Source organism: Triturus cristatus, chromosome 10 (assembly GCF_964204655.1).
Source record: "Triturus cristatus chromosome 10, aTriCri1.1, whole genome shotgun sequence".
NCBI classification, from domain to species: Eukaryota; Metazoa; Chordata; class Amphibia; order Caudata; family Salamandridae; genus Triturus; species Triturus cristatus.
In genome coordinates, this window is record NC_140593.1 from 547091897 (window position 1) to 547106040 (window position 14144).

Below are 14144 nucleotides of genomic sequence, written 5' to 3' on the forward strand. Positions count from 1 at the left end.
GACCCCCGACTTGTTCCCTGATAACCAGACAAGATTACTTATAGAAGGCAAATCACGAACTAATTACATTTATAAGATCTTGAACTGCTTGAACTTTATAAAATAAAGTATAAACTAATATTTACGTTAGGTTTCGTGGACAAATATTCTAAAGTGGCCATTCAAGTTACTGTAAGTAAAAATAACTTATTACGCAGCAAGGTTTGGACAAAAACGCTTGCTTCATATTCGCTTTACTTAATTGATGCACATGGTCAATGCCCCCTGCGAGGTTTTGTTGCTCTGGTCAGGACGTCGAGTAAGACGCGCGGCTACAATATTTCTCTCTCCGTCCCCACTTTTTCATTTTTCGCTCCCTCCTAAAAGCCCAGCCCCTGGGAACCAGCCCCTCCAAGAGCGCTGACTAACAGCCCCCTCCACCAATCCCCGCTTAGGCTTCCCCTTCCCTCCCACCCACACATCCTCGCACGCCCCCTCCCAGGCCTCCTCTCTTTGTATCCAACATCCGGGTTTCCTAGCTGGCTCCACTCGACGACTCTCCCCTTGGAAGCCATTTTGGACTCGGTTCAGTTTCTTTTTTTTTTTTTGCGGGTACACGGTAACTCCGGAGGGGAGACTCACGGACACTCCATGGGCCGATCCCCATCGCTCTCATCTGGGATCCCAGTCGCGGCGCTGGAACTCTTTTTTTGACTAGTAGACGTAGCACCACGTTTGTTCCTCCGCGGGTGCCGGCTCCTCTTTGCCTGGGCTGGCAGCGACTGGGAAAGTTTGCTCCGTTGTTGTTGCAGCCATGAGTAGGGTCTCAGGGTGGGTCTAAAGGCGGCAGCTTGGATATACGGTGGCCTGCTTCGACACAGTGAATTCATATACAGCCGGACTAGTTCCCGCATGTCCCCGCTCCATCCCTCGGCGAGGCTGACCACCGTGCTGCCAACAGCGGGACCTTGTTTGGATCCACCGCCTGCTCTGCTCTCCAGGATAGGCTGTCTCCTGTCTGTGAAGGAATTAATATCACGGGCTGATTGTTTGAAAATCTGTTTCTTGTGGTTGAGAAGCTCTATAAGTGAGGAATATAATGGCTCTTTGGCTGACTTTTGCACTTCTGATTGGCACGATTGGTGCAGGTAAGGACCGACCCAATCCTTTTAAAAATGTTATTCTCCGTTTTATTCCTTACTTGTCATCTTTATAAGTCGCATTTCAGTCCGATTCTACAAATGTTATTTTTGTGGTTGGTGTGTAGCTTCTCGTAAACTTTGAAATTAATCTGTAAATGCTTGTAAGTGCTCGTTCTGTCATTACATTTCCATTTGAAATGTCGCATTTTCTAATTATAGCGTTCTCATGTGATCACTGCTAAAGTTTGATATATGGACGGCCTTAGCTAACCTCCCCTTTGAAAAGAATTGCGCCGCTGGGTGGTCGTTTGATTTATCCCATGTGCCCTGCGCGGCTTTTCCAGTACTGTGTTATGTTTGGCTTTTTGTTATTGCCTTTGTCGCACCCCCTCTCCACCCCTAGCTTGCCTGGTTTATTTATAGTTTTACTTTAAATATTTGGTAGCGTTGCTTGTAAATACTATTTTGGTGGATACAGCCATGCCGGCGAAGGGCTGACGGGACTGGCTCCTTCTCTGTTAATCAACAGGCAGCCAAGGAGGTGGTACATGATGCGTGGAAGCAATCTGGGGCAGCTTCTCTCGGAGAGGAACCCCCTCCATCCCACCCACCCACATCTCGGCTGTGGCAACCAGAACGCCTTTCTCAGAGGATGAGTGTCTGGTGGGGAGGGGTCTTAACACCTGTCTCCACATGGAGCACCTCCCGGAGTTGTTTGGGGGGTTATGTTTGGGGAAGCACGTCTGAAAAATGGGAGTCCACCCCTCCGAGTAGAAACGCACAAACAATGTGCAGTGAAACGCGCTGGGACTACCGTAGCCAAGGCGCCAAGTGCGAGACTCTAGCTCCCGAGACCACGCTGCCGAAATGTTCCGTAAAAAGGAAGCATTTTTCTCAGAACAAAACGCATCAAACGATTATTTAGGCCCTATGCACCCTCCCTCCCTTATAACGCTCCTGCGAGGACAGAATTCTGTGCAGGACTGTCTTTCCGAGTGGTATTTGGGTAACTACAATCCATTCTCCTTTATCCTCCTCTCTTTCGACATCAGTGCTGTGCAGCTTTATTGCCGGTAATTATGAAAAATGTAGCGTTTTTCATCTTCAAGATTCTGAGCAGACCCTTTACACCCCGCCCCCAAACAGTTTGGTGTTGTGGAGGTGTTTGTGGTGTTGGTACGGCACAGTCCGCTTCACGTTCAATAAAGTTACCATCCTCTTATCCCCTGACACGCTTTATATGTGAGTGATGGGAACTTTTCCCATCTAACCCTCTGTTCTGGGGCTTTGCAGCGGGTGGAAAAGTGTAATGTGTAGCTCTTAAGAGACGTTTATTTTTCAACACCTCGCTTTGGAGTGCTGTCCTGTTTTTTTCATAGATGCAGACGTACATTTATGGAGTGTAGGACTCTAATGAGGGGCAGGCAACTTCCTTGACTTATGGGGGCACGAACAAACTGAGAGCATAATCAATGAGAGAACGTTGCACTCATGATAGATTACCACCTGAAAAGTAGGATTCTTGACAATAACCCTTGGTAAATTATAAGGAGAATATTATGCTACAGTGGCCCAGAGAAGTGTGATCCAAGGAGGGGTATTTTTCTTTTCCTTCGTAAGGTGTGGACTGCACTCTGCATGCACAAATGGGGGTGACTGGAAAGTCACCAGTGGTCACTGAAGTTCCTAATATGGTGTTTTTTACATTTATTTACTTGTGTTGGGGAACCTGAAAACATGGAGCACTGACATTTTATTAGGACCTGTGGCACTCTGGCGATGAAAGAGAGGGGGGGGCGAATGTCAAGCATGGGGTTTCTATCTGTAGATGGAAGCCCCATTGCAGCTTTATGGTTCCTAGTGGACATTGAGGCCATGTCTGAGGATGACTCCTGAGCATATGCTTAATGTTGTAGCGTCCACAGAGGGTTGACAGTACAATTGTCAATAAGCTCGTCATTGAGGCATGGGGGAATTATACTGCGCGTCCACCCCTATGGTGAGCTCGCCAAGGCTGGACAAACTCTATCAAGATCCGAATCTTGGGCTCTTTGAACTAAAACCTCCTTTCTGGGACGGTTTTGGCGCCCACTCTGAAGAATGTTATCTGTCCTGAGGTCTTGGGGGACTACCCCTAAAAAGGGGTCATGAACGTGACTGGCGTTCGGTAGGTGGTCACGACGAACAGCGGGATCTCCCGCCAATCCTTACATTTCTTGTGAGATCAGTGTCTTTTGCGGCGTTCCCACACAGACTGCGGAAATGCGGTGTAAAGGGTAGCAGCTCACATCTCAAACCTCAAGTGTGATAAATTATAAACAGAAACAAATGGTTCATTTGAAGGGACCTGGTTTGACCCTTTGTGAATTTTGTCCACTATAGAGCAGAGACATGCGACGCTGACCGTATTATAGGCCACAATGTCTCCTCTTGTTTCTGTAGGCATTAACAAAGGAGTGAACAATGGACCCACCCCCCAAAAATACAAGTGAATGTATATTAAGATATCGCAGGTCACCGAGGACTAAACCAAGTCTTTGGCCAGTGGTAAATCACGCCGCCCACTTCCTAGTAGTAAAACAGAGGTGACGTTACACAGCATGCTTGGGCATACGACCGTATAAACCAAGCCATACGGAGAGCTATGTTCGGGTGTTCTGTCTATTAGTGTTTTTTTTATCCCAAAAGCTGTTTATAAGGCCACCGTTATTCACGTGGCGTCGGTCCTTCTGTTCTCATGTTTAGACTCCCAATAAGAACCGCACGCTATCCTGGACTCAGCAGCTTTGCAACTAGTGCGCGCATTGATGGTGGGGAAGTACGCTCCCATGTGTGCATTGACTGCCGCGCTCCCGTGGGCTCGTCTATTTTTACGAGATGAGTCATTTGACTCTATTTAGAACAGAGCGAGACGATAAAAAAAGAACTTGTAAAAACCACGTTTCCCCAAACAAACCACCTTGTCTCCTTCAGCGGAAGCGTGCATTGTCATCCCCAGGGGGGTTGTGCGGGCAATTACTGAAATAACCCCCACGCCTTGAATGCGCATCCCACCAACCGTGATTGGTTGTAAGAAAACATTGGCGTTAGGGCGCATTTGTATCAATTGAGGAGGAGTAGTAGTCGTAGTACAGACATCGAGCTTGGAATTTGCAGTTTATTGTAAAAACGGAGTGGCTTTCTGCCCAGTGTCATCCATGTGGAAAGCTGAGAGCAGGGCATGTTTTGTCGTTACATGGTTGGGGCTTGGATGCGTTTTTCGTAGTATTGGCTCCCAAAGGCCGGTTGCTTTGTTGTGCAGCCACCAGCAATTCCCTACTCCGGCTGCTGCTGGTTGCCTTGTGCATGGGAGGGGCTGAGCGGGCGAGCCCGTGCACGGGATTGGCAAACAGTAATCGGTTTTGCATCTCGCATGATACGAAACAATAACAATATCTCGTGCTCATTTACATCGCTGACGCAACTTCTTAGAGTAGCACCAGAGATGGGGATGAAGACATTACCGTAATTCTTGTAATGCACATTGCCTGCACCTGCTTTACTTTGTAACTGGGAAAGAGCTGCCTCCCCATTGGCCGTGCCTTCGTGTTTTTTATGAATTGCATATAAATGCTGTGTGTAGTTCCCTCTTGCTCGGTATTCTAAGGTCAAACAGACGCGTCGAGCTTGCAAATAAATGCTCCTAGCTGCCTTCTTTTGCCGACAGGTGCTTCATTGTACACACTTCTAATTGCGAAGCACATCGAGCATGGTAGATGCTGGTCGTGTCTGTTTGCGTTTCACTGTATTGCTTGTGATGTGCTCTCCCATCCGAGCAACGGCACATGATGCTCCAGTGCGTTTATACACATTTTAAAGCAAATATCTCCTAAGTGTTCATTTATGAATTCCCAAGTATCATTGAATGCATGCATTTTTTGGGTTACTGCAATAGGTTTGAGCATAGAGGGCGTGGCTGCCTCCTTGTCGAAGCCCCTCCGCCCTATCCACCAGGGCAGCGCGTGCAGTGCTGTTTTTTTTCTCTCTTTTTTGGGGGAATGTTCTGGTAGTAGAAGGCAATGCTCAAATCTGCCGGCGACGCTGCTCTGCTGTTCTTTGTTCGTAGACCTCATTAAACATGCAGTGACACTGGCGGGGTTTTGTACTATTAACAATGCAGTTTTTTGTTCTTTCAGGGCACCGAAATCCTAGTCGACCTGTATAGTAGCATCAGTGGTTATTGCCAATGAACGCGACGTTGTGATATTTTCTTTGTTTTTGTAAGTGACGCTGGCGCTTCATTACCCACAACAAAAACGGGATGAAAAGGGATGTTTTTATAGCGCCGCCGACGCTAATTTTTCTTTGGGAAAGTGTAACTGGTGGCATCCGCATTCTAAATATCTGAAGCTGGCAATATGAATAAACACATCTGCGCCAAGGCAAACCAATATCGACAATTCTGAAGGATTTTTTTTTTTTGCACGGGTGGTAGCATGACGCATGTTTTGCATGCTTTTGTTTCACGGAGTCCAGTACGATGCCACTCTATGTATGTGCATGGTTGTTGAAGGATTTTGAGGGTTATAATTTTACAGAAAATGTTTAATTTATTCAAATATCAGAAAGCCATTTCTTCCAAATTGAAAGTGCGTAGTAAAATGTATGCGCGGTTGCCATGATGCAAGCATTTCTCACACATAGCATTGCGCTTTTGCACACTAGTCTAGATGACTAACGTGTTTATTTTGCATATTTAACGTGCCGTGCATTCCTTGGAGTTTATAAAACAGAAGAGCTTTTCAAAATCACTAACCGGTACTACATGCCGTACATAGTACCACAGAAACGGACACACGACGGAGTTCTTTGTTTTAATTAAGGTGAGGGGGCATATTTTTACCAAGTGCAGTAATGGCCATTTAGCTCAGTCATCTTGTCCCTAGGCACCCTTTTCCATTCTTCTGCCCAGTTAGCTACTCTGGTGTTCTCCAGGTACTGGTGAACATTTAGCACTGCCACCCCCACCTATTTGAACTGGATGTCCTCATTCACCCAGCGTAGATGGGTCATTTCCCTCCTTACACACTCGGGTCCATCCACTTTCCCCAGCCAACTTGAACCAATTCTCTCCATCGTGGTCTGGCAGCCATCCTCCCCACTTGAACCCACTCTCGCGCATGGTGGCCGGTGTGGGTCGTCTTTTCCTTTTTTTTTTTTTTCATCCAGTCACAGCCTGCTGTGAGACTGACGGCCTTCCTTCCAACCAATGGGAATGGAGTGCTTTCAGTGCCCAATGACATTGCGTTGTGCTGTGATTAGCGAAAGCCATGCCTGAAACAGGTGGCAAAGGGGTAAGACCAGTTTAGATAACTTCAGATCTGTTTGTTTTGAAAACATCATGCAATGGCATTTTTAAATGTGCCCAGCCAAATCTACCAGCACTTACAGTAAAATATTTTTAAACGCTTTAGTAACACAGAATGGATTTGCTGTGCTCCTTGAGCGAGTGCACTCATTGAATGTGGTGTAATTTTGTAACTCTGAATTGTGTACTGTGCACCGATGATGAAGTTGCATTACATTTCCAAATTATTTCCGGAAGTGCTTTGAATTTAAACGTACCACTTGTGCTAATGCGATAGCACTGATACAAGTATTGAATTGGTAGGATTTCTTTGCACCGCCAGCGGATACCTATGGATTTGCACTCTCATTTTTCTTACTGCAGTAATTTATGTGCCTTGAGGGTAATACTATCCTATTGTACGGATAAAGACCCTGCTTGTAAATAACAACTGGGTTCAAAACGTTGACGTAATAATTTGTTGGCTGGATATTCAACATACAATCTGTGAACTCTAAACACGGTAATCAGTACAACAAAATTAACTGTCAAAATAGTCAATATTCTGTTTGCTTCTTACTGTTCAGCTGTGCACCTTTACTCTTCGGTCACTAATCGCCAGCACTCCACTATCATATGGAGCACCTACATGTTCTTCTCATGCTCCTTGGAAAAAAATAAAATTACTTTGTACAAATTCATTTATACTGCTAATTTTGATTCATTCAGGAGAGTACAGCATGAATACTACTTCCATCTCCCCGCCCCTTTAATTTGTTACCGTGGTTGTGTATTAGAGCTTTGCCTAAAAACATCCTCAGACATCTCTGTCAAGGAGGCATCATTTTTGGGTGTCTTATTTGTTGATATGCTAAAGGTTTTTGTGTACTGTTGTTCGTCAGGATTTGTTACAGCGTTACGCTGCCCTATTGAGCGTCAAAGGCGGAGGGGATTGGAACGTTTCAGTGGAGTTCCAATAAGTCCTAAATAACCACTTAAAGTAAGAAATACCATCTCTGCCATTGCGTTTGATGCATGTGAGTATCCTTATGTAAGTGGCAGCCATTTTGAGGGTTGTTTCCTATATTTTGTTTTGGGGGCCAGCTGTAACAAGGAGCACAGATGAGGCTGACACATTTTGCTCCTAACCTGACGGCTCTTTAATTACAAAAGAACGGCTGTGCTCAGGATCCATGAAGGCCCTGGTATCAACAGCTTTTCCTAGGTCAATTCTATTGAGAATGACCCTCTCGGAAGTTCTTAACATAGACCTCCTCCCTCCCTGCTATCTTGTTCCAAACCTTCAGTTTCTCCCTATTAATCAACATAAATCCAGAGCTTCTATGATTTGACCTTCCTGAGGGAGGGCGGGGACTCTTTGCTTAAGCCCTGGGGGATGGTTGGGGGTAGTCTAGCTGCATCTGCCTGTAGCCACTGTCACCAAATGGCTGGAGCAACCCGTTACTCAGCACGTGAGTGGTGAACCCCCCTCTTCTTTCTCTCTCCCGTTACTAAGGAACTGGAAGAGAGATCCCTGGATCACAATTAACATGGTTGCTCCCAGGCAAATAGCTGAGAAGTACTGATCTGATGACGAATTAATGCAAAACTAAGAATATTCCAGAAGTAGTTTTGAGAGGACTTTGTCCTCCAGGAAGATGGTGATGTTGCAGTATGCTTTGAGTCTGAAGAATACATAATCCTAAACCGAAAATCGAATATAGTATTAGACCACTGACCTAACCTATGTTACCAGTTACCGTATATAATAAACAAACCTTTTGTTTTATATAATACAAAAGGGTAGTAGTGTTCCAAAACAATTGGAAAAACTGCACCTCATAAGTAGCAACGAAGTAATTATAAAACAGTTATTGGCGTATTCAGTATATAAATGCTATAAGTATAGCGGGGTGCTGAGGAAGCTGTAGGCTCTCACTACCCAGGAGTGCCGTTGGTAAGTTTAAAAACAGATTATCCAGAAACATTAATAAACAAAACAGCTATTACCGCACACCCATAATAAAGTTATAAACAGTTGGATATCAAACTGATATTATGAAACCAATAGTCGGAGTAATGATATACTCAGTGTCCTTTGAAAAATCCAGAGTGCTCCAAAATTTCCATAAAATAGTTCAAATGGAATACAAATCTTCCCAAAACGTATTCTTTTTAATAGTTCATCTTGTGTCCCAATTCGCAAAACAGATATTTCACAACAGCCAACACGTGTTTCGTCCGTACATATGCGTACTGTGACTTTCTCAAGGCTAACAAGCCAAATACTAGATTAAATGGCGACGTCCAAGTTAAGATAGGTTCAAAAAGTTCACAAAGAGGCTGCATAAAGATGTCATCAATTCTAGTAAAATGCAAAGCGGAATAAATTGTTGTCCATATTGACCAAAATAGATCACCAAACACCCACAAAAGTAAATGGGTCAATCAATCGCTCCATGGAAATCAAAATTAGATCCTTCAGTATCCCAGTGCGCTTGATAACGCTCCCACAAGAAGAGCGTTATCAAGCGCACTGGGATACTGAAGGATCTAATTTTGATGGTGTTTGGTGATCTATTTTGGTCAATATGGACAACAATTTATTCCGCTCTGCATTTTACTAGAATTGATGACATCTTTATACAGCCTCTTTGTGAAACTTTTTGAACCTATCTTAACTTGGACGTCGCCATTTAATCTAGTATTTGGCTTGTTAGCCTTGAGAAAGTCACAGTACGCATATGTACGGACGAAACACGTGTTGGCTGTTGTGAAATATCTGTTGTGCGAACTGGGACACAAGATGAACTATTAAAAAGAATACGTTTTGGGAAGATTTGTATTCCATTAGAATTATTTTATGGAAATTTTGGAGCACTCTGGATTTTTTAAAGGACACTGAGTATATCATTACTCCGACTATTGGTTTCATAATATCAGTTTGATATCCAACTGTTTACAACTTTATTATGGGTGTGCGGTAATAGCTGTTTTCTTTATTAAACCTTTTGTTTTATTTATCTTCTACTTTTATAGATCAGGGTGTTAGAGTGCCCTTTTTTTTTTCAAATTGCCTTTGTACCAGCTGACATGATCCATCACTTAAATGGACAACGTCAGATTCATTTCAGATGAGAAAACCCTACAATACCGGAAAGTTGTACTGAATAATAGGTGTGTGTTTATTATTCAAAGAAACTGATGCTGTACGTTAGAAACAAGTTCAGACTTGTCAGAAACTGAAAATTGAACCATGCTTGGTGATTTTTCTACTCTGGTTCGCTGGAGACTTTAGTTTGCAGTGGTGTGGCAGAGCCAAGAGAAGTTAATGCTGGTGCAGTACAACACTAGAATGTAGTTTCAAAAAGTAGACCGCGTTTTATCTGGCATGAGAGCATCCTGAATAAGAGGCTGCAGTTCAGGTCTAGTATGGATGCGAGAATTAGAACAGCATAGCAACATAACGAGCGGAGAGGATAAAAAAAATCAATATTTCCGTTACCATAACAACCAGTGTGTACTCTCGTTCCAGAAATAGAAAATCATCAGTTTCGGAAGAGTATTTTTAGGTAATTTAATGCGTACTATGGCACAGTTGGCACAAAGCAGAAAGAGTTTATTTACAAGCAAACGCTGATGCCCACATTACTGTGCTAGATCCTGGCCACAATCCTCTACCCCGTGGCAAGGCAAGGGGGGCATGGGCTGCAATGCAAGTAAGGACAGTGTGCTTCCATATCACCCAGGAGGTTAGTAAAATATATATCCCTGTTTGGGGTATACTGGGCCCCTCAGACTCCTGGGCTCCAGAGCCACTGCATCTCCTGCACTGATGGTTAAGTCATCGGCTCTCTGCCGCTCTCCGAATTTTAGGCAACGTGAAAGGGATCTGCAGCTCATGTTACCTTGAACCGATCATTCCCAAGTGCCCTTGGGTGGCACCACCGTTAGTGGACTTTGTAAGTTCGCCAATTAAGATATGTATAGGTATGTGTATGTATGTGCATGTGTGTATGTGCATGTATGTACGTGCGTATATGTGTATGTACGTGTAGATGTATGTGCGTGTATATATATATTTATTTAAAGTAAGTAGATTGTTTGCGTGTATGGAAAACATCCAGTAATTGACCTGATCTACACCACACCCAAACTGTTTCATTGGCATACACCGTTGTTTGCTATTAATAGCCAGCTACAATTCTTAATCAAGGGAACCTCCTGGAAGCCACAGCAGGGAATTTATGGCATTGGGGACTTCTGTATGGCTAATAATACGCCATATGCTACCCATGATGGCTTTCTATTGCCTACTAAGCGGTGGTGGACCATCACTATGGTAATTCCTGTTTGAAGGGGTCGGGCAGGGGTAGAGTTAAAACCGCTGCTGATTGATTACCCAGTAGAAAATGTAATTCACTAAAGAAGTGGAAAAAAACTGCGCCTCCTGCCTCGCCATGCTAAAGGAAGAAACACTATTGATTCCTCCGTCTGATTAAGGCAGGTAATCAAGTTGACCGATAGGGATGCTCTTTTGAACATAAAACATGCATAGCATTAAAAAGGCCATCACATAGGACCACTTGGGAATTCTTCACACCAGGGTTCTGCTGTGTGACTGGCTCATGCGGATGGTATGCTTAGTTACTTCACGTGGCAGGTGTAAGGTTTCCGCTCCTATGATTGAAGAAGCACCTAAAATCTTATCCTTAATGTGTGTGGGGCAAAGCAGGGGTCTTGCATCTATTTGAAAGGAGTATTCTGCTACAAAAGCTGCTTACTTTTTCCCACCAGACGTTGCAAAAACAAGCATGACATGGTCTGGTGCAGCTTTTGAATGTTTACTGGGCGAGTATTCTCATTATCAGGTCTTGCAATTGGCTTTCATGACTTGAACATAAATGCCAGAATCGAACTGCTTTGAAATCTTGGTGATCCATATAATCCGTTATTAGGAGAATACGGCATTCACTGGTACAGTTCATCATTCCCTTTGTTGCTTTGAGTTGTTCCTGTGGTATGTAACAATTGGTTCGTAGGGAGGGTACTATTTCTTCTACAAAAATTATTCAGTACCCTGAATTACTAGGGCTATGACGAATCAATTGTGATTCGTCATAGCCCTAGTAATTCAGGGTACTGAATAATTCTTGTAGAAGAAATAGTACCCTCCCTACGAACCAATTGTTGCATACCACTAAACGTCCCAGGTTCTGCGGGATACTGGGTGACCCCATTCGTCTTTTTGGTCTTGAGTTGTCCCTGACCACATTAAATCTACGGCAAGACTTGTTGCTTTCTTCCCACACCACTATGCGCTCCAAAATACATGGGTCTTGCCAACAAGCGTTGACTTGCCTGAAGTGTGGGCTCGCTTAGCAAAGTTCTCTGTGCGGAAGGTGTCAAAATGTAGTAGCCATGTTGGAAGGACTACTGTAATCGAGGGTTTTTGTCCAATATGCTATGTGTGGGTTGTGGTGCAACTCTTGACTCTTTGCAGTAGTTAATAAATCCCATTGCACATTTTAATTTGTGTTAAAGCAATAGTGTCAATTTCACCCTGGTGGTTTTGATATCCTATATACAAATGGATTGGGTAAAACACTAATGCGTTCAGCAGGAAACAGAAAAATACATGACCAAGCCTACTCCTCCCTGGGGGAAAATAATTATCCATTTGTTGACGATTTATTTCTGAAAAACTATTTTATTGTTTATGGGGCCTCCAAATGATGTTCCTTACTCTCTTGAAGTATTCCCGTGCTGAACATTATTAAAGCATTTCGTGTTAAAACGTGGAAGTTACACTTTGTGCTGGGTCCTCTTTCTCCACAATTCTTTCTTCATTAAGTTAAATTTGATGTTTGTTTAATGTTTATCTTTTCAGTGCTGCAGTTATTTCAAACAAGCACTTGGAATTCAGAACCACCACAAACATGTAGCTCCACTTTTTAAGATCTAATGCCTAGAAGTAATATTAATTGGATTTCTAAGGATCCCTAAATCTACCGGTGGCAAAGACAGCTAAGTGAAGACAACTTTATATCCGAGAGGGAAGAAAACAGGTTTACACCCCCCCCCCCCCCCAGCTAATCGGGTGTTCATTTTTTTCAATTTGTTATATCTTAAAGGGCCTCTTTGTGTGTGACACTAGCGTAATAGAAACATTATACTACTAAAGCCTAGCCTTTATATGAATTATCACAAAAATACTTTGAAGGTGGCGGAAGTACTCAGTCTTTTCTAAATGTGCTGAGTTTGTGCATGTGAACATATATACATCTCTAGCATTACAAGGAATGTTGTCCTGTAAACTTGTGTTATACAGGGTGAATTATTGTGTATGTTTTTCATGTATTCTTTTACTCTGGTGAACAGACAAAAAATATTGGAAAAATAAATTCCCGTTGGGTTGCGTTGTGGGGAGGGAGGATTGAGTGTTTAATGCAGTCCAGTCCGAAATTGCACAGTAACCCTTCTCCTTTCTACTGGTCTGAAGTGACCGAGACTGAGTTTACCAATTTTACCATTCGAAAGAGGGCACCTATTGTCGTATTTTAATTTTACATTCATCTGCAAGAAATGGTTTCAAAATCCGCATTCTGTTGAAAATTCGTTTCACAGATGGATCAGATGAGAACACAAAACATTGTTCTTGACTTTGCAACTGAATGAAAGGGGTGGGGGAATTCCCTAATTATATCCATGCTAATCTTTCACCTCCAGATCACGCAGTGAAAACCGTCCCAGGACCACAGAGACCAAAAGTCATTAAAAACACCAGCTGCCCTGCCCCGTGGAAGCATGGCTTGTCAGGGTCCAATTCAAAGTGGGCAGCTGTCCACGTCACTTAAGCCACCATCACAATTGATACACATGACAACCTCTGTGGCCTTTTCCCTAGAGAAGGGTCCTTTGACTGCATCTTGATGGCAGCATCAGCTGCAGTTGTGCACCCAGGGTTTCTTTCAGAGCAATGATGACGTATGGTGTCTTTTCAAAAAGAGTATGTGACAGTCCGTGACCTAGTGTGCCTTTTGTACAAAAAGCAGCTCTGTGACTGTCAGCTGGCACCTCGCACAATCGCCACAAATTGCTGGTTTAAGGACAAGCTGCTGTGGTAAACCACAGGTCTCTTACCACACTCTCCACATTTCTTTCAGCTGTTCAGTAAACCGAACCATGAGAGAAACCACCAGGAGCAATAAACTCCCTCGTGCAACATCTCGTGAACCTTTAATTCTCTTACTAAAGACGGTTTTGAACAACATTTTGGAACTTGTTGGTTACTATGCTTTCTACGTAACCGACGTTACTGGAAGCTAATCACGACTGTTTTATAGAGTAGTGGTATACAAGGAGCCAGTTGTACCTGGTCAGTTGGTGTGTCCCAGTTGGACCGTCTATATCTTGTTCGCATGTTTGTTTTGTTGCAAATATTAAAATACACTTTGTCGTACAATAGAGTTGTTTTCCGCCCCTCCAACTTTACCTCCAAACCCCCACCCCCCTTTATATTTGCTCTGAAGCGCTGCATGGTATTTTTCATCCCTATCCGACCACCGACCCTTTCACGTTGGGTTTGATTTTCTCCAGATAGCACCTATCTCCAGGGAAAAAGTTACCATTGAACTCTTTCTAACATTTGTTTGTACCGTTGAGACACAATCCAAAATGTCTTCTTTTGAGGAAGA

General features: G+C 43.6%; 1 protein-coding gene across 2 annotated transcripts in view; it reads left to right on the plus strand.

The window, feature by feature from the left end:
- Nucleotides 1-524: 524 nt before the first annotated feature.
- The window catches only part of ACVR2B (activin A receptor type 2B), a 411235-nt gene continuing 397615 nt past the window's right edge, over nt 525-14144 (plus strand). Inside the window, exon 1 of one of the 2 annotated variants that reach the window (XM_085632027.1) lies at nt 525-1127. In XM_085632027.1, the coding sequence (XP_085488153.1) occupies nt 1079-1127 (49 nt within the window). In that variant the 5' untranslated portion in view covers nt 525-1078. The remainder of the gene's footprint in view (nt 1128-14144) is intronic. The other variant, XM_085632026.1, reaches the window with a different exon arrangement.